This window comes from Cucumis melo, chromosome 12 (genome assembly GCF_025177605.1).
Source record: "Cucumis melo cultivar AY chromosome 12, USDA_Cmelo_AY_1.0, whole genome shotgun sequence".
Lineage (NCBI taxonomy): Eukaryota > Viridiplantae > Streptophyta > Magnoliopsida > Cucurbitales > Cucurbitaceae > Cucumis > Cucumis melo.
In genome coordinates this window covers 11,533,855-11,555,173 of record NC_066868.1, presented here as the reverse complement: position 1 = coordinate 11,555,173, position 21,319 = coordinate 11,533,855, and the positions used below count along the sequence as shown (strand labels likewise).

The following is a 21,319-nucleotide window of genomic DNA, read 5'->3' as shown; positions in this document are numbered from 1 at the left end:
TTCCCAGGTCGGGGCGAGTTGTGAGAAAGATATGGCAAGACGCTATTGGATATCCCAGGTAACTCATTTGATACTGGCGATAACAAATCCCAAGTCTGATAGTGAGATTCCTAGGTCTCAAAATGAGATTGTTGTGAAATGATTCCGGCGTATGGCATTGTAGAACTCGCTGTGAGAAAAAAGCTGATGAGACATCAGTAGACTGTAACTCCCAAGTCTAAGAATGTGAATGGGCGAGACGATGTTGGATATTTCAGGTAACTTGTGTGATACTGGCAATAACAAAGGGAGATTCTCAGGTCTCTGAATGACCTTGCGATTAGAGATGTCAATTTAACCCAAGGGGACCCACCCTAAACGGGGCGAGAAATTTCTGAATACATGGGGAATGGGAGAGGGAGTGGAGAAATTTTTTTCTCTATTAGCAACATGGGGTCGGGGACGGGGAATACATTCCCCAACCCCGACCCTGAACAAAAATATAATTAAATATAAATATTTATTTACTTATTTAATAATATGTAAAAGAGTAAAAAAACTTATTTTGATATTCTTCCTTTCCTTCTTTTCTCTATTCCATTTCTTTATTTTTTTTTCTAGTTTCATTTCTATGTTGTGAACTTTTCTTAAAAAGTATATGTTTATGTTGTGCCTTGACTTGTGATTTGTAAACTTTTCTATAAAAAATATGTTGTGGCGTCTAAAAAAATATGATGTAATTGAAGGCTTTGTTAGAATACTTCTTCTCGCTATTACACATTGATTTGTACATGTGTCGAAGAAGTTGTAGGTAATTGGACTGGTGTGTAAAAAACAATACTTTTTTGTCTTACTTTTACACATACATTTTTAGAGATCATTGTCAAATATGCATCAAACTATCAACACAATACTCACGTGGTTGTGATCAAACTTATTAATACAAGCAAATGTCATTCCCATTTGTGTATGTCTGTCATATGTCTGGAACAAATGCAATACTAATAAAGGCATTCTAGACATAGTTGGAACACCTACTATTAGACTTATTAATACAAGCAAATGTCATTCCAGACATACACAAATTTATAACTCGTTGGAGAAACCTTGTCTATGTGGATCGAGAAAAATCATTAACACATACAAACACATACTTTTTTCCATCGAGACTTTCTATTTGCATAAGCCCCATTAAATCTACATGCAGCAGTTCAAGGAATCTATTCGTATAACATTTCTTTGTACTTTTGTTAGATGATTTAGTTTTCTTGTCAAGCTGATAATCACTATATAATACTTGATTATGTAGGTCAATATCAGGTATACCCAGTCCTGCTTCATTCTTAACAACCTTGCTAATAGTACTTAGACTAGCATGACCAAGTTTTTTATGCCACAACTTTGTCTGATCTACTTTAGACATATGACAAATTTGATTATTGTTGGATACCCAGCCTTCTTTGCTGAAGTTAACAATGTAGCCTTGATCACAAAGTTAACTCACACTAATTAGATTAGTTTTAAGCCCTTCAACATATCTAACATCATTTAGCTGAAGTAAATCATGTTTCATTATATTACCTTTTGCTAAAATTCTTCCTTTAGCACCATCCCCAAAGGTTACTGACCAGAGGAACATTCATTTAATTCAGAGAAAAATGAACGATTCTTTGTCATGTCTGGAACACCCACTATCAAAATACCATTCATCTGTTGAGGACTAGATTGTAGCAAATGCAATACTACATTTTTCTGAAGATTGTTTTACCTTCCAGACTTTGTGGCTCTTCTTTTTAATAGCTAAAGATGTGTTAGACTTATATCTTGATGATCTATAACACATCTGTTGCTGATAATACCAATCTTTATGCAAAGAATAACATAATGGTCTTATGTGTCGTTTCTTAGCACAATAATGATAAATTCAGAGAGTTGGAGTTGGAGATATTTTTTTTTGAAGAAGATCTAACAATATCCAATTCATTAGTCTGATCAGTATTAATCTTGATAGTTGCAGGAACAAATTTTGTTGAATTCTATTAGTTATTACAGCTATCTGAGGCATTAAAACCAATACCCGATCGATTTGCACTAGACTGACCTGAGCAAAGGATTTGATCAAGACTTTTCGAACCATAATTCAACATTTTCACAGACTTTACGACCTAGTCATAATCGCTCTGAACATCCTTCAGTTTCTATTTTAAGGTGGATATGATTGATAGCAGCCGTTGATTTTCTTCCAATAATTCTTGAACTTTTTCTTTCTGAATAGTTCGAGCAGCTAAATCTTCTTCCCATTTAATTTGCAATTGTTCATAAGAAGAAAGATTTTCTTTAGCTTCTTCTAACTCTCCATCCTCTAATATGGAATCATGTTTTGTCAATCTACTAATAAAGGCATTTTGGTGTACTCATCTTCCTCTTCACTATCATCAGACTCTTCATCAGACAATGTTACACAAAAGCTCTTCTTTTGTTTCCTCAGATATGTAGGACATTCAGCCTGATAGTGAACAATGCCCCACACTCTCTACACTTAAATGTTCTTCTTTCAGGTTTTCTTTTGAAGTTTTCATCTCGTCTGCGAGACAAGTTTTGTTCCCTAACTCCAGCTCATGTGGTATTCATATTCCTGAATTTCTTGACAACTTTAGAAAAAATTTTTGTCAGTAGAGCAATAGATTCATTCACATTAATTTTATTTGTGGTCTTGTGTTTAGGAGTTTCTTCCTCATACACTATCTTGAAAGCAACCCCTTTTCCTCTCTTATCATTTCTGTTCGATATGGTCATCTCAAAAGTAGTTAGAGATCAAAAGAGTTAATCTAATTTTAATTTAGTAATATCTTGAGCTTCCTCTATACCAGTTACCTTCATATCAAACTTTCCAAGCAAGGAACTTAACACTTTGCGTACTATCTTTGATTCAGGTATCTTCTCTCCAAGATTAAACGACTCATTTCACAATTTCAAGAACTCTCTCATTATAGTCAGCAACATTCTCTTCTTCAGACATATTCAGTGCTTCAAACTTTGATGTCACAAGCTGTAGTCTTGATATTTTAACTTTAATTTTACCTTCATAAGCAACTTCCAAGATTCTCCAAGCTTCTATGGTAGAGTTACAAGATTTGATTAATTTAAACACATTCAAGTCAACCCCGTTGAAAATAGCATTAAGAGCTTTGGAATTTCTAGCAGAGGCTTGTTCTTCAGCATCAATCCAGTCAAGTTCAGATTTAGGTACTACTTGACCATCTACAGTGATTGTTGGTGGTTCTCATCCAACTAGAACAGCTCTCCAGGCCTTTCCATCAAGAGATTTAAGAAACGAAGTCATTCGAGGCTTCCAATATGAATAATTTTTTCCATCCAGTACCAGGGGACGAGTAGTAGAAGGACCTTCTCTGATTATCTCCATCGACTTTGAATCCGCTCTAACACAAGTTGAAAAATGTAGTGAGATAATTGAAATTCCTTTAGTTAATTTTGAAGCAAATAACAATAGGAATAGCTTAATAAACTGCAAAAGAAAAATAACACAGAGGACTTTGGTAACCCAGTTTTGTGAATGTCGCCTACGTCTGGAGAGTTGATGTAGCTCAGATAAGCAATATTATTAAGATTCAACTGAGTCGAATTACAGTCAATACAATAAGGTACTTCCTTCTTATATGTATCAATTCTTCTATAATTAAAACGACACATAGATACATTAAGACTCCCCTGAATTTAGGAAAGAATCTTCTCGAAGACAATCTGTTGCTCCCCCTGAATTCATTATCAGATTTATATAAAGCAGAGTGTTCCTTCATATTGCTTATCAAAATGTCCTCAATGAATATGTATCACTAAGATATATTCATCAATCATCATCAATACCTTTCTCCCTATATATCGTTGGCGAACTCTCACACACACGAATTCTTATTCACCAATTCGAAAATAATTCTGCAGAATCGTCAATCGTCTTCACGCCAGTAAAACGATATATACATATATATATACACATATATACATATATATATACATATATATATATATATATATGTATATATCTTGACAAATCTTCCAACAAAGCTTGAATGGATCTGACTCGGATTTTGGCTACAACGATGTTCTAACCAAGATCTAAGCCACACAATGCAACAAATTTGGAATGTGCGAAGAGAGCAACAAAACTTGAATAGTTTGTCACTCATTGCTCGAATTTAGACTCGTATTTGAATAAGGTGCACGAAGAGAAATGCAAAGAGAGTGAAAGAGAGGTACAGATCTGAAGGGGCAGTGCGAAGAGAGGTGCAAACATGCTCTGATCTCATCTCAAAGAAAGGTGCCAATGGATGGGAGACATTACTAGATCTTAGGCACAAACAGATCGAAGAGCTACAATGGGAACAAACGAAGACGCTTTTGAGGCATGCGCTGCTCGGATACGGGTTCAAAGATGATGTCGCACGATGAGCATGAGTGACAAACAATGGAGATGCAACCAAATCTGCTGCACGGTGGTGGTGATGACAGATTGAAAGGAAAGATGGAGTAGACAGGCATGAAAGATTTGAGTTTATGGGGAGAATGAGAGAAAAGAGAGAAGAAATCTAGAGGACATGAGGAAAGACTTTAAGGATATGGTGTGACACTGGCTGATGGACGGCGGAGCATCAAGCACGATGACAATAGATGGTGGAGCACGACAGCAGAGATTTTAGGGTTTATAGGATGATGGAAAGATAGTGCAAAAGAGAGAGTTTAAGAAAGAAGAAGGTAATGAGAGAAGAAAATAATTGAGAAGATTGGTAAAAATAATGCTTTTATTAAAATAAAAAATTAAAATTATCAATAATGTACCTTTAATGTTGGTTTTTAAAGAAAGGTATCTTTAATGTCGGTTTAAAACCGAAATAAAAGATTCGCATTTTAAAAACTGACATCAAAGATCCGTGTTCAGTTTTTTCAACTGACATCATAAGCCATATTTCTTCTGGTAAATGAAAAGATACATGGAGTACTTAAAGAATCAAGTTTGTAAAACTATCATTTGAACTAATTTATATATCATTATGGCTCTATTTCATTAAAGGATTTGCACTATATTATTGTTGCAGCATGCATGCATTATATTTACTACCATTTTATTATTTTTTAAACCAAACCCTCTTAAATTTTTCCATCTTTTCAAATGGTTAATAATACACGTACATACCATTATCCGAAATTTGATTTTGTAACTCTTTTCATATATCCTAAGTAATTTTTTCCTTCAAAGGATTCGAGAGTGAAATACTCCAAATACTTCTTCTCACTATTACACATTGATTTGTACATATATCGAAGAAGTTGTAGATAAGTAGACTGGTGTGTAAAAAACAATACTTTCTTGTCTTACTTTTGCACATACATTTTTAGAGATTAAAACTATTAAAGTAAAAATCCTTGAGCTAAGAAAATTAAATGACCTCTTTTTAACTATTTAGAAAAGTTTCGAGTAAAGAAATGGAAAAATATCATTGTCAAACATGCATCACACTATCAACACAGTATTCACGTGGTTGTGATCAAACTTATTAATACAAGCAAACGTCATTCCCATTTGTTGGCAAAGTTAATTCCATTTTTTTCTCCCTCCTCTCTCTTTTTTTTTTCTTCTGATGGGAAACTTCGAAAAAGAAAAGATATGTATATGAGAGTTGAGGAGAAAAAAAATGTGGAAATACAAACAAAGTTGTTGGTGATTAATTCAAGTTAGAACTTAGAAGAACACTTCTTAATGCAGGATGTCAATGTTCTTGCTCAGCTCTTCCAGCTTCCTCATCCTCAATTTTTCGCTTTCATTCACCAACTGACCAACAAGTTATTCAAATTGTTAGACATCCATCAACGATAAATGATAATATGTATCGATGATAAATAATGATATGTTATTATATTTATAAATATTTTTTAATTTATTTTGTTATTTTTGAAAAGAATACTAAAATTAATAACTTCGACCACAAATAAACGGTTATGGAAAGGAAAGAAATAAAAGTCACCTCCATTAGTTTGGATACCAATTGAGATTTCTCTCTGTTCTTCTCGTTAAATAAATCTAACACTTCTTTGTATTCTCTCTTCTGATAGAGACCAAATAAATCAAAATATTAGTTATGCACACTAATATACTTCTTCAACTCTCTCCCACACACAAAAATAAACAAAACAAGTATATGTATATCATTTTTATTTTATCATGTCACCAAGGGCTATAATGGGTATAGACTTATTTAAGTCTTTTAAAAAATTTGAAATCACAAATCTCTTCGGATTATTAATCTTTAACTAGACGTACTTTAGCTAATACTTATTTTGTTCTTAGATGAATAAAATTTAGTTTTTTTCTTCCAAATATTGTAAAATGAACTAGAATGTTTACAAATATAACAAAATCTATAATTTATCACTAATAGATGATAATAGATACTAATAGTTATCTATCTCTATATATATCATTAATGAACTATAAAATTTTGTTATATTTATAAATATTTTTAATAGTGTTGTCATTTAAAACATTTTTTTGTATTATTATTATAGTCTATAAATTGTGGTGTGTTTTTTAATATGACATTCATGTATTACCTTAAAAAAAAATGTAATGTATTAATTTATGAGCTCTAAAAAAATAACAACTCCATATATTTTTTATTATATATTTATATCATATGTACCCTAATAGGTTTTTAACACATTAATACAAAATTTGAAACTTAGAGTGAATCTACAACAAAATTAAAAGTTCTTATATGTTAAAGTTTAACTCTTAAAAAATGTAAATTTTGAGATTTCAAGCTTGAGGAAAAACATAGAGAGCTAAATTTGTTTTTAGTCCCTTCATCAAATAAAAATTGAATATGAAACAAAAATTTCATAGTCTATGTGTAAAATGAAAAATTTGATGAAGGGACTATGGTACCACCAAAACTTAATTTAGCTCCCTATGTTTTTCAATAAAATCTCTTATAGATGTTTAGTATTCATTTTACTCCAAGATATTATTATCTACAAACTTTAAAACCCAATCTCACATAGGTTTTTAGTAACTTACAAAAGTGTATGGAATTTTATATATGGAAGAAGAATATTAAAAAATATAGCTTAATTACTTAATAAATTAAAATCAAATATTCATTACTATTTTAATTTAAATTAATTTTTAAATATAAATATATTATTTAAACTTAATAGATTTCAACTAGTATATTTTTTTCATCTACCTCAACTATTTATTTAAGATAAACTATTGTAGTTAGTTATCAATATTCTAATTAATTTAGATTAGTTTAATTATTTTAGTTATTACGTTTAACTAAAAAGTAATTATATATTTTTTATTTCTTTTATTAATTAATATAATGATAAATTAATTGATGTTAAATTTAATTATCTGTTACATTATTGGATATTTTGAAAAATAACCCAATATGAAAATATTTATAATATTGAAATTAATTATAAAATATAGTAAAATTCATCCATATATATTACTATATTTTGTAAATAGTTTCATTTTTTACGATGTTCATAAAACAATTCCTCTTTAGTTAATTATCTAGTTATTTGATTTTAGTTTTTATATACAAGTTATAGAATTTGAACACAAATATTCGACCTTCGTACAATAATTATCATACAATTCACATACAAACATTAATTATTAAAAAAGACATTCAAATATTTAATATTTATACTCATGAAAGAATATATTTGCAATCCAAATGTTTTTTTAAGGATAAAATTGTAACCCTGAGTATTTATTTATTTATTTATGAGAAAAAAACAAAAATACATTTTTACCTAAGTGAATTTAGTTTCTATTTTGTTCTAAAATTTAAAATATAAACTTTATTATTTAGTTTTGAGTTGAAATGGTTATAAATTTAAATTCATATGTTTCAAGATATACCTTTTTAACTTAGATATTTCACTAAATATAGATTTTCTTTTTAAGGGAAGATGTATAAAATTAATTTAAATAATATAATTTATTAAGTTTGATTATTTTTCATTACAATTAACAAAAAAAAAAAAACAAAAACAAAAACAAAACAAAATGGTGGACGTTTGACGAAAATCCAAAAGTTAAAAATGTCAATTGTTGAATTTAAATAAAATTCAAATCAAATAATAAAATTGCATGGATTTTGAACTGAAATGAAATGAAAGGTGATTAAAAAGAAGAGAAAAAAAAAAGTAGCGTTACTATGAGAGATTGATTGAAGAGAGGAAGTAATTTGAAAATTGAAATTGTGACCTTCTTTTGGCAAGTGAGTCCCAATGGCTTCAACTCTTTGTTCACCAAATCAATCTTCTTCCGTATGAATGAAACTTCCTTCCTCATCGGATCCGTCATTCCTTCAAGTTCCTAATCAATGGAACCAACCATGCAATGCATCAATCATCTTATTATGTTCATCAAATGGTGGATTTCAAGCTTAACTTACTTCGCGAATCTCCGCCAATCGCTTCGTAGCTTCTTCAGCTCGTCCAAGGCGAGCTTCTACCTTCTCCCTCATCTCCATCTTCTTCCTCTCTATTTCCTCTTCCTTAGCCCTAAACAGAGCCAATGCCGATCTTGAAATCTCCTCCTCTTGATCCTCCTTCAACGGACTCCCAATCCCATTATTCACATTGCTGCTTATCATCCCCGAGTTCTTCACTCTCTGCATCTGCTGTGCCTCCCAGCTCTGTTTCTGCGTCGTCATCCTCAATCTCTCTCTCGCAAATGATGATGATGATTTTCTTTCTCTGTTAGGTGGCCAAACCCTAACCCGCCGCAATGGCTTTAAAGGTATGTATGTATGTATGTAACCCCTACCCAACTCCCTCCCTTTCTTTACCCTTTTTCCTTATTACTTCTCAACAGACAGACATCGTTATCCTTGATTTCCCTGTGTACTCTGTTCTGCTTTTTGCTCTGAAATTTTGGAACCAAAATTCACTTATCTTTACTCAAACGTCTAATTGATTAGACTTGAATTTACACATTGTATTTGGGAATTTATATATATATATGTATATCTATAAATATATTTGTAAATGTTGATTTGCCTTTTGTCTCTGCCATTTGAAAATGAGTTACCAAATTGTGATGGAGAGTTTACTTTTGCTTTGGGTCAAAGAAGTGGAATCTAGGATTAGTTTTGTGGCAATCATTTTTGGGTTTTTCTGTCTTTGTAATTGAATTTGAGGTGCTTGGGATGTAAGTTTTGTATTGGAGTGGAGAGTAAGGTGTTACCTGCACTGAGTATGAAATGAAATGAATATAAGTTGGGAAAAAGCCTTAAGAATCAAGACTGAGTTGGAGAGATGGGTAACAGCAGAACTGCAAAAAGGCTGCTTCTCTTTTTGTTCCCTTTCCATTATTATTATTCTTACTTTGCTTACTTGCAAGTAAGATCTCTCACCTTTTCCTTTTCTTATTAAGAGTTCAGATCTTTCTTTAGCCCTTTGTAAGAAATCTGTCACCAAACCCTTCTTTGCCTTCCCCATCTTTGTAGAAGGATTTTCTATTTTTTTAAAACAATTGTACTTGCAAGATTTATAAATTTGGTTTAAATATTGCTTTCCTTAGTATAGCTTTGATTTTTGTTTATTTTGGTTAGTGTGATTTCAAAATATTTATTTTAATTTTAATAATTTTTAGATTTTGTTTCGTTTTGATTTCCTTTTAAAATGTACATTTTAGTCTTTCATCTTTTAATTTAACTTTATCTTGGTCCATTTACTTAAAAAAAAAAGAGGGTCAATTTTGGTCTCTTATAGAATAAATGAAAATAAATGAACTAAAATTGTCACTTCTTACCTACCAAAATGGCCACCTATTTTGAAACGTTGATACCAAAAGATAGATCACTTTATAAGTTCGTATTCTTTTTTGTTTTTTTTTTGTTTTTTTTTTTTGAGAAAATGACACAATTGTCTTGCAAAACAAAAAAAAATCGAACACAAGTGTGATGCTAGGTCGATAACACTTCGATGCTCAAATTAGTAAATGATTTAGATGGATATCGGTAGAAGAATGTAGAGAAAAGTGTTATTTAGCAAACATTTGACATATCATTTTTGTTGTTTATATAGCTTTAATATTGTGAAATAGACACTTGGGCTTGTAACTACCTAAAGTAGTGGCTGATGTGTCACTTCCCTTAAACCCTAACTCTCCAGCAACTCCTTCACGAATTATCTGTTAGGAATTTAGACCACGACGCCTTGGCCTAGGAGAGAGGTGTCAATGGTCCTTCTTGGTACAATTATGTCCTTGGTGGTGCTATTGGCACATCCATGGTATTATTAGGTCCTCTGCGTAGGTCTTCTATGTTACCATTAGTTCCTTCTCAAGTCTTGCAGGGTCATCCATGGTACTGTACTACTACTAGGGCTTCCATATGGCCTTCATGGTACCACCAGGACCATTGTGTTGATAGAGACCTATTAGTGGAAGGCTTTCTAGGAGCAACTTGAGTCGTGAACATTTCCTTGATGAGGGCTTCATATGCCGCTTGTAACCAAGAAGAGAGACAAGTGGCACGATCACTTTTGCCAGACGACAATAGAGACAAGTGAGCCATCTGAATTTACTTCATCAAGTACATATTGATCACGTCTACCTCTCATGACTGTACAGCCACCATACGGAGAGTCATGATCCGGGATCCTTTATTGCCTTAGGAAGGAGATATCAACTCCGAAACATGTTATTAATCCTTGCCAGTAATAGAGATTAGAGTTTATCAAAATGAAAACAATATAATACGAAGGGCAAACCTGTGTGGAAAATAGTGGCAATTGGTATGTTAATTGTGATTATTTTCTTTTACATTATTTTTAATGTATAGAATACTTGTCCGAACATTAAAAAAATTTTACTGTTTTTTTCCATGGCAGACGAGTCAAAATTTCTTGCCACACTCCCTTGATATTAGAGTTTTGGTTGAGCATATGAATAAAGTTAATTTCCATTGAATAAGGAATGTGAAGGTCTCCCACTTTAATGCGACCATTCTATAAACATAACACTCTCAAAAGACGCCTAATTTCCTAACTTACCATAAACACAAAAGAAAATGTAAATTCATTCTAACTCAACTTAAAACTTTTCATTTTCATGATCAAGGGTGGATCTTCTCATTTTCGCATCATGTCCTCGATATAAAATGAAGCATATAACCTCTTTGTTCCACCTTTTTTTCAGCAAGTTTAATTTAATGTTTGATTTTGCATTTCTTTTTACAAATTATTTTCATACAATCAATTTTGATTTTTCTCAAAAAAAGGAAGAAAAATTAAAAATTAAAAATATGTTTTAAAATTACTGAAATGATTAACATTTTTCAAAATCAATCATGTCCCAAAATTACTCTCTTCTCAATTTGATGTCATTATGACATGAAATAAATAATGCTCATCAATTACCATTATGGTCTTATTCCCTCTTAATAATTACCGTCAAACAAAGGCAAAAGAAATACTGAAAATATTGTATACTTTATTTTTTTTGGCAATGATATATTTATATGGTTGATCATGGAAAATTAGATAAGCTTTCTGTTCTCCAACGTCAAATTGCATATTACCAAGACACTTTGTCATTCTCTTTATTGGTGAAATCTATTCAAAAATATGAGTTTCAACCACCGGTTAGATTTGCTCAAAACCTAAGGAAGTTTTGGCTTTCTATCATTTTAACAATTATCAAAAATAACCCAAAGTTCGGGGTTCTATGTCTTTCTCACTTGTTAAAGTTATTTTAAAAAGTAATAGCTAAATTTAAATGCCTTAAATATCCGAAGGAAGAAAATGCTAATCAAAGGGTTGGATAAATGAGAAAACTTAAGATACAAAAAGTTATAATCATGTCTCCCCTCATACTACAAATTAATCTTGTTTTATCATCTTTATTGTCATGGTAGCAATTATAGCTTAAACTTTCTTTTACCTAATTGGATAGTTTTTTTTTTTTTTAACGATGAAAAAAATACTTTAAATCTAAACAATCGTATTGATCATACTAAACGATCGTTGGACTAAAATACGCTATCGTTTATATCATATCATACGATCATATAGTTCTTTTTAAACGAAGGAAAAAGGGCTTCATACTACAAGAAATTACTTATTTTACAATGCATAAACGCGTCGGAATATGCTCCCAAGTACGTCGGAAAAGCTTCTCCCAACGTAGGATCATGCGTCGAGAACCCTGTTGGAAGAAATGTGTCAGGAGACGTATTCTTGACATTGAAACAGATCGACGTTGGAAAAGGGTTATTCTTGACGTCCTCGTTCAGCGTCGGGACGAGGACGTCAGGAATAGCCATTTCCCGATGCAGCGTCAGAAAACGTTTTCTCGACGCTTTTCTTTAAGCATCAATGGAATAGTCACAAATCTCGACGTCGCATTGCGTTGGGAGATAATATTTTTTCTTTTTTTGAATTATTATGTCCAATATTTTTATCCTATGCTAAGTTTTTAGTTCCAATTCGATTTCAAATTCCATAAACTTTTCAAACAGAACAAACAGAAAAACAAAATCTACATTCATATTGTTTTTTTAACAAACGAACAAACAGAATTCGATTTTGAAGTCTTTCTATTCTAACAATTACATTTTTTTAAAACAATTATAAAAAAAAAAACATCGTCTGTCATAGACCTAGACGCAATTTCCAACAAGTCCACACCTTCAATAACATTAAAGTATTAATTATTTGAAATAAATTTTTATATCATGAATAAAAACACAACTAAACTTTTCAAAAATACATACTATAAGTTCAGGGTTCTCTATTTGTCCAAGTCATTTTCTCAATCATCTTCTTCATTTCTTCCCTCTGTCAAGCATGCATCTCCAACATTCTTCTTTGTTCTTCAAGCATAAGTCGTTGTCCTTCTTCACGTTCTGTAATCCGAGATTGTATCGTCTCCCGCTCATGCATTTCTTGAGTCGATGAACTCGATGGACTACTACTCTTATTTTGGGACTTGGGCTTGGGACCCCAACCAAGATCTTCTGAGTAGTCTGTCGTCTACCCTAAACGGTCTTGCATATTTTCTCCCTGAAAGTGGTTAAGAACCTTCTAGGTGGATATGGACTGGAGTTCCAACATTTGATTTTGCACCAAAATTTTAAGTTATGAACTCACAATTAAAAGTAGAAAATAAAACAAAAGGTTTTCATAAACTTACATACGCATCCGCGACCGCCTGTGAAACGAATTGGCCACTCCTATTAGCGTGTGTTTCTCTAAACAACTCCACATGGTTCACTGGCTGACCTTGTTGTTCAATGAGCTCATGTTACCGTTGTAGGGACGACTTAGACCCACTACAATGGTTGTAAGGCTATTTCGCTCTAGCAGCCTTGTTGGTCATTGATTGCTTCTACATGCAAAAAATTAAAATGTTACGTACAAACAACAAAAATGAAGTAACGTGAAGGAACAGTAGAAGATGTAAATCACCTAAAATTGTCGACTTAAGTATTGATCGTAGAGAAATTGTCAATCTTCCAAACGATTCACCAATCTGTTCGGTGGTTGAACACATGCTTGTTCAAAGTTGCTGAACTGCTTAAAATGTCTATGGCAGTCTCCCTTAAACTCTTTCCATGTGGTGAGCAAATGATGCTTAACAAATCGATCAAGTGCTTAATCTATGAAATCAAGCACAAATCATTACTACAAAGGAAAGAAAATACTGATTAGACTTCTGTAAATGTAGGTCTAACATATATGTAAAGTAATTTATAAACTTACCAGTAGATCGCCATGACAAACCTCGATGTACTTTGGAGGAACATCAACCCATTTAAGGCAGCGGACTTGAAATGTATCTTGCGTTAATACACTAATGGTGTTGCTGAACTGAACAACATGTGGCGAGATTGCCTTCTCTGCTCCTAAAGCGATAGAGAATGGAATCTTTCCATTCTTCTGTACATATCCCTCCAACTCCAAGTTTTGTGAGTGTTGACGTCTCCTACGAGTACGAGTAGGTTGAGAGTCATCTAAGAAAACAAAACACTATCAGAAACAAACTTCATGTTTATGCAATTGTCATCAAAGTAACGGGAATAACCTGAACTGTTGTCCACCGAGGACGATCCGCCCGCGTTAGTTAGAGTCTCGTCAAACTCCAAAAACATATCATTTGTCTCTTGAAAATTGCAGCGGAATTATGGCATAGTATCCGTGCATATAGAAACCAAAATTGAACAAATAAGAACATTTTCAACTTAAATATAAACAATAAGAAGTATGTCGATATGCGTGGTTCATCATGATTCATCATCGCTTAATCCGTTTTGAGGTCATAATTGTTCATCATCATCGTTTATGAAGTCGTCAACGATGTGATGCCAAATCGATCTTTCCACCACTGTAGATCAACATCAACTCTGCACAGAGTGTCATCCTCAATGTGTTCATCCATACGATGTCCGACAATGATTTCTGATACATTCAATTGTTCATTTTCAACATCTTCCACTTCTAACACGTCCTATATACGTTTATTTTGGACCACTTGAACAACTTTCCAACTGGTACCATTTTCAAATTCATGCACGATATATACCTGAGCTCTGAACCAATCAGGAAATGCTCGTTGATGTCTTCTATATAAGTTAGAAGCGCTTTGAGCTTGATGACATATCAACCTCAAGTGTTCCCTAAAGTAGATAAGTGTGAGGTTAATTGTGTGACGACAATAAGAAAGACTTCAAATATGGATAAGCTCAAAATGTGTACTTGTGGTAGTTTTCTATTTCAGTTACATTGTTGAGGATGTATCAATGTGCGAGCTATTTTTCTTTCTATGATATAGTGCACAAAGTTGACACCCCAAATGGTTGTACTTTCTGCACAAACACTTCAAACTAACAAATTACCTCGTCATCAAGAATGCTATCATCATTTCATTCATCTCTAGTAAATCGAGTTTCAATTTCAGTTAGATATCTCGAATAAAAAGTCCCTGATTCATTCATCACATATACTTTTGCAATAGACCCTCCAAGACATGCTTTGTTTCGGAAAAATTGTTTTAACATGCATAGACTTCTTTCAATGGGACTACATCCAACTATAAGGATCGGACTAGCAACTTTGGTTTCATATGGTGGTGGACGGCAAGGTGTATCATTACATCGAAGAAGGCAAGTGGGAATATTCTTTCTAATTTACAAAGTATGATTATGATATTTGATTATAATCGGTTTAAATCACTTATTCGTATCGTTCTTGCACAAAAGTCATGAAAAAACCACATAATTAAGTAACAGCAAAGGACACATTTTCGATAGATATGCTCGAACACCAATAGGAAGAAGTCGATGTAGCAAAACGTGACAGTTGTGTGTTTTAAGACCTGATATTTTTTTGTCTCTTTCATCCCAAACTAACATTTTGTGAATTTAAAGCGAAATCAGGAAATTTAAAATCAAAATGCTTCCATCCCTCAGCATCAGTTGAATGTCTTAACACATCCTCTATTTCAACTCGTTTATCTTTATGTCATCTCATGCCAGACGAGCCTTCTTATGATACAAATAATCGTTGTAATCTCGATATTAACAGAAAGTGGTACAATAACTTATGCGAAATTTTTTCCATTTGTTAACACTAACCTTGTACCGAGACTCACTACAAGTTGGACAATATTGCAAAATCACCAAATTTCTTCCAGTACAATACGCAGTCACACTTACATGCATGAATAGTCTTGTATCCTAGGCCTAAGTCACGCAGTGTTTGTTAAGCTTCGTAGATTGAACTAAGAATAGTAGTACCCACTGAAAATTCTACTTTTAAAAGTTCTAATAAGTAATAACATATCGAATGACTTGTTAATCCAACCGTTGAGATCCTTGATATGCATCAACTTAACCAAAAAGTTCAGAGAAGAAAATTCTGAACAACCGGACTATAGCTCATTACGTGCTTCATTCAATAATTCTTGAAATATGCTTGTTGTCTCTTGTTCTACACCAATATTAAACGATATTTCATTCTCCAAACCTTCCTCCGTTTCTTTTTCATGTACAATTAAAGCTTGTAAATCATTAAGCATACCCAACATTTCATTTCCTTCATGAAAAGGGTTACTACTAGTTCATTCATGAAAAAAGTTACTGTTAGTTCTTTCACCAAATCTTTCTATATCTCCATGCAAGTTCACTAGCTCTCCACGATACACCCAACCTGTATAGGAGTGGGATATTCCAATTTTTAATAGATGTCGCTCTACACCCTCTAATAAGTACCAAATTGAGTTCATACATCTCTTGCATGGACACCTTGTTCGTTCGTAATCATCAACGTAAAACTTTGCAACCTCTAAAAATTGGGACTATCCCTCTCTATACTCAACCAATAATTTATTCCTAAGTTTCATCCAACCTTCACTACAAGAGATGGGGGTACTCCCGATGCCAAAAAAATGTCGGCGAAAATGAAAATTATGTCGAGAAAAGATATCCCAACGTACAACACGGAGTCGGGAAGAACGTCGGGAGAAAGGTGTCGGGAGAGGCTTTCCCGACGCCGTATTGGTACGGCATCGGGAAAGCCTCTCCCGACGCCAATACGCATCGGCAAAGGTGGCATTGAGAATACCTCTTTCCCGACGCACCTTATGCCGACGCACCTTGCGGCGTAGGGAATTCCTCTTTTCCAACGTTTTTTTCCCGACGTTTCATTACGTCAAGAATTCCTTTATATATATATATATATTCAATATTTTATTTCTATTTTTTTCCTTAAAATATTTTGCTCAAACATTCACAACGATGTTCGGATTGCTCAAATATTTTTCTCGACGTTTTGGATTAAATTAAAACAAATTGAATATAATTAAAATAAATTTAGAAATATACAAACACAAATTAAAAAAAATAGAATTAAAATTAATAATACGAATAAGTTCACAACAAAAAAAATATAGTTCTCAAAATAGAAAAAACATAAACATAAGAAAAGTCTCCCAATGAGGTGCGTATGCGCGTCATTCTACACCTTCGGTCCTAAAAATGATATAAAAATAACTAAGTTTAGTACATAATCATATATTGCAAAAACTTCAGAATAACAGAGACATATATGTACTGCAGAGCTAGGGATCATGTGGTGGTCCGTGTTTTGCACGAGTTAATTCTTCTATCATATTTTTCATGCTTTCCACTTGTGAAGCTAATGCTTGGTGATTTCTATCTTGTACTTCAATCCGTTCCAAAGCTTCATGAAGTTTAGCTTGTAATTCAATCTCTTTTTCTGTGGACTGCGAATAAGATGTCGACGAACTGCTTGCACTCGCCGTTCTGCGGGCCTTCGGCTTTTATACCTTAACACATAGGGAAATGATTCAAGAAATTCCACCCACTTAGCATGACGACAATTTAACTTATCTTGTCCTTTGAGATACTTCAAACTCTCATAATCAGTATGGATGAAAAATTCCTTTGGCCATAAATAATGCTGCCAAGTTTATAATGCTCTTACCAAAGCATACAACTCCTTGTCATAAGTTGGATAGTTCAAAGCAGCACCATCCAACTTATCGCTAAAGTACATGATAGGTTTTTGTTCCTGCATTAAAACAGCTCTAATCCCTATTCCACTAGCATCACACTCAATTTCAAATATACTTTCAAAGTTAGGTAATGCCAACAAAGATGCAGAACTTAATTTTTCTTTCAAAATATTAAATGCCTTTTTTTTTAGGTTCTCTCCATTGGAAAACAACATGTTTTTTAACCATCTCAGTTAGTGGTACAGCAATAGTGCTAAAGTCCTTGATGAACCTCCTATAAAAACTAACTAAGCCATGAAAAGATCTAACTTCACTAGAATTTTTAGGTCGTAGCCATTCTTAGATAGCTTTAACTTGCTCATTATCAACTTCAATGCCATTTGCAAAAATAACAAACCCAAGAAAGTTAATCTTATCCAGACAAAATGCACACCTTTTCATATTGGCAAACAACTGAGCTTTTCTCAAAGCACACAAAACCTGTTTAACATGTCCCACATGCATTTCTAAAGACTGTGAATAAATCAAAATATCATCAAAGTAAATGACCACAAATTTTCTTCAAATTTTCTTATGTACTCACTCAAAACATGATTCATGAGACGCATAAATGTACTCACTACAAGAAATCTGGCCTTTAATGTCGGTTTAAAACCGACATTAAAGGCCTTTAATGTCACTTGGCGACCGACATCTTTGCGAGCGTTATTAAAGGCCTTTAATGTCGGTTGGGCTTTAATGTCGGTTTAAAAGCGACATTAAAGGCATCTTTAATGTCGCTTTTAAACCGACATTAAAGGCCTTTAATGTCGGTTTTCAACCGACATCTTTCATAGTGTTATTGAAGCCTTTTAATGTCAGTTGGGCTTTGATGTCGGTTTAAAACCGACATTAAAGAGGCCAACAATGTCGGTTTATAACCGACATTATAGATCCCCAATAATGTCAGTTTAAAAACGACATTAAAGCCTTGTTTTTGGATCCATTTTTACAAATTTATTTTTATTTAATTGCTGCATTATTTTCCATTTTTTATAAATTGACAGTCGATCCGTGTAAATAAATATTTTTTCTCAGGCCAACAAATCAATAAAATTAATATTATTTAGAAACTTTAATATTTGTCTTTTACATTTGCATACACAAAATGAAATCTTATTTAACAAAATACACATTCTACGTAATCTTATTTAACAAAAGCCTTGTTTTTGGACAACTTCTTGATTCACTTCACGCATTCTACGTAATCTGACCACCCTGCAAGCAAAATACACATTATCGGTAACTAAAATATCATCCAACAGACAAAAGGCTTTGAGCTTGCCAAAGAGTATTCAAGGGTAAAAAACTGAAAAACCAGAGTTCAGAAGCTAGAGAGTATTTAATGAAATGTGTTTATGATTAAAATTTTCAAGGGTTAAAAACAAAACAAAAATGTAAAAAATAGAAACCAACTTATTTAACAAAAATATAATAAACTTACCTTCTTTCCACCCTTCATAAAATCTCTCCAGCTTGAAACCTGATAATGACAATACAGTACCAGATTCTTTTGGGATTAGAAATATGGTGGGTTTGTTGTAACTTACCAATATTAAACTTTATGGAAAAATAAAAGGCAGCTGAAAGAGAAACGTACTAGGAAGAAAATATTAGAGAAAGGCAGAGAGAGAGACCGTTACGAATAGCTTTGTCTCGGAAAAACAGAAAGCCCTCTCCCTTGATTCTTCTCCTCCAGTCAGCAAGAAGATCTTTTCCAAAATTCCTTTTATCATACAAGCATTGTAACTGTGTTGTATAAATTTAATATTAGGAGACTCCAGGTTGCCAATTCAATTTTAATAGGTAGAAATTCTCCCTAAAGGTAGATACAGAAAAGCAACACTAGAATATCATGTAAAAGATCTCAGTATCCAATCGATAACATAGCCTCAAAAATCTCAAGGCCATAGTTGAAAAACCAATGGAACATATCACAAAAGCAGACATCCTTAAAAAAGATATCAGACAACTAAATCCAGTAACTTAAATTGCTAAAAGAAGATGAAGAACTATACTCTCACACACGAAAATTGGTTGGTCACATACGAATATCAGCACAGTGATTCAAGTCCCCCTAAGAATTGTTTTCTTTTACTCAATATGAGATTATTCGATGTCAGATGAATGTGTCTTACTCATACAATACACAAGACAGTATAATTGTGTGTCACCATCAATGTTTAAATACTAACCTCGGCTTTTCTCTGCAACTTTGCTTCCCCTTCAGCATCAATGCTATCTAATTTCAACAGTTGTCTCATCAGCAGCTCCGTTGATACTACGAATTCTTTATCTTCAACATTTGTGCCACCATTAACAGCTACTTGCAAGGCAGCAACCTGTAGAGATAACAATATAATGAACATGCTCCCAAAATATAAACCAGCATTGAATCCCATTACAGAGCAAAATCAAGTATTTTGAAAAACTCCAAGGGAAACTTACCCTATCTGCAAGCTTATCAACCTCAGACCGAACATCAGCAATGGCTGCTGATGCCTTCGAAAGCTCACCACTTCTCTCGACCTCTTCTACCACCTTAACATCTTCCACGACCTTCCTCTGCTTGTTTGTCTTGTTCTCCAAGAGTAAAATCTTTGACAAATTCTTCACCCCTGCGGTATGCAAATGCTCATCATCATCCTTCTCCTTACCTCGAAATAGTAGTCTCTGCTCTTCAAGCTGCAAACCGGTTATTGCCACCAGATGCTTTTTCATATCGCCTGCAAAAGAAGTAACACACACAAAATCACCAACATGGGAACTAGTCCAAACTCCATTATAAGTACGCACGTCAGCATGTGCCAGATACCATGAATGGGGAAAGTTCATTTACCATCAATCCACATAAACAGAACGAAACAACAATGTCAAACAAAACAAGTTAGTTTCCAACTCCCCAATCCCAGTTCCAGACAAATGAAAGAAGACATTGAGAAAGTCAATATTCATACAAACAAACATATACAAACAAACATACAAACAAACCAAGAAGTAAGCGAGAATATTGTTCCTCAGAAATCTTTCTTCAATCTGCCTTCTTCCTCAGAAATCTATATGCAAGAAAAGCAATAAAGATTATGAACAATCCTTCCCAAATATTAGAATTCGAAAGAATCCAGAGGAAAATAAAATTATCTGAGCATCCTGCATACCCTCATCTGCATCTTTCTCCTCCTCCATTCTTGTTCTGTTAATATTTCTCGAACCTTCAATTTTAGCTCTTGCTTGAATTCTTCTGTACTCTCATACTGTTGCTCATATTTTCCCTGTGCCAAATCAACATGGCATTAACATCATGGGAACCAAAATCCAAAATTATAGCATATTGTGAAAGGCAAAGGAAGGAAATCAAAAAGCACCATTAATTTAGAAAATATTGTGTTTTACCCCTTGTAAAATAAGGGCGCCAAGCTAAATTAATCGAATGCAAACATGAGATTTAACACTAAGACCAAACGTCACCGTTACCAAAAGACAGATATCGCTTGATCACCGTTTTTCCACAGAAACGAAAAACTCAGATTGCTCCGCCGCCGCCGTAGTGGTGTTTCATGGCATCAATTTCATCTCCATCTTCCAACCCCAGCTGAGAATCACACCCAAATCAACCAACATGACCACACAAAAACTGAAATCAAAATAAATTTAAATTAAAAAAAAAAAAAAAAAAAAAAAAAAAAAGAACCCCTTTTAGAAAAAGCTTGGAAAAACCTCTTCCGCGGT

The 21,319-nt window shown here is 33.2% G+C and overlaps 2 protein-coding genes and 1 long non-coding RNA gene across 3 annotated transcripts; all 3 read right to left on the bottom strand.

Annotated features, from left to right (window-relative positions):
• Positions 1 to 5,471: 5,471 nt before the first annotated feature.
• LOC103500274 (uncharacterized) lies at positions 5,472 to 8,863 on the bottom strand. The gene is made up of 4 exons (XM_008463521.3): positions 8,466 to 8,863; positions 8,276 to 8,386; positions 6,018 to 6,098; positions 5,472 to 5,824 (listed from the first exon to the last, which is right to left on the bottom strand). The coding sequence occupies exons 1-4, from the start codon at positions 8,724 to 8,726 to the stop codon at positions 5,750 to 5,752; spliced, it is 528 nt and encodes a 175-aa protein (XP_008461743.2). The 5' UTR covers positions 8,727 to 8,863; the 3' UTR covers positions 5,472 to 5,749.
• Positions 8,864 to 18,637: 9,774 nt separating this feature from the next.
• On the bottom strand, positions 18,638 to 19,338 carry LOC127144278 (uncharacterized). The gene is made up of 3 exons (XR_007815896.1): positions 19,191 to 19,338; positions 19,035 to 19,073; positions 18,638 to 18,808 (listed from the first exon to the last, which is right to left on the bottom strand). It is a non-coding gene; the product is annotated as an uncharacterized LOC127144278 (long non-coding RNA).
• Positions 19,339 to 19,752: 414 nt separating this feature from the next.
• Positions 19,753 to 21,077, bottom strand: LOC107992341 (BAG family molecular chaperone regulator 4-like). Its single transcript, XM_051080010.1, has 3 exons — positions 20,749 to 21,077; positions 20,039 to 20,646; positions 19,753 to 19,932 (listed from the first exon to the last, which is right to left on the bottom strand). Exons 2-3 carry the CDS (start codon positions 20,423 to 20,425, stop codon positions 19,774 to 19,776), a joined length of 546 nt encoding a protein of 181 aa, XP_050935967.1. The 5' UTR covers positions 20,426 to 20,646; positions 20,749 to 21,077; the 3' UTR covers positions 19,753 to 19,773.
• Between the last annotated feature and the right edge of the window lie 242 nt (positions 21,078 to 21,319).

Excerpts from the sequence above, each read along its gene's own strand:
- LOC103500274 (XM_008463521.3), bottom strand. The coding sequence starts at position 8,726 with ATGACGACGCAGAAACAGAGCTGGGAGGCACAGCAGATGCAGAGAGTG. Across the intron at positions 8,387-8,465 it reads GATTGGCGGAGATTCGCGAA|GAACTTGAAGGAATGACGGA; the intron begins GTAAGTTAAGCT and ends TCCATTGATTAG. Across the intron at positions 5,825-6,017 it reads TGGTATCCAAACTAATGGAG|TTGGTGAATGAAAGCGAAAA; the intron begins GTGACTTTTATT and ends CTTGTTGGTCAG.
- LOC107992341 (XM_051080010.1), bottom strand. The coding sequence starts at position 20,425 with ATGAACTTTCCCCATTCATGGTATCTGGCACATGCTGACGTGCGTACT. Across the intron at positions 19,933-20,038 it reads TTGATAAGCTTGCAGATAGG|GTTGCTGCCTTGCAAGTAGC; the intron begins GTAAGTTTCCCT and ends TTATCTCTACAG.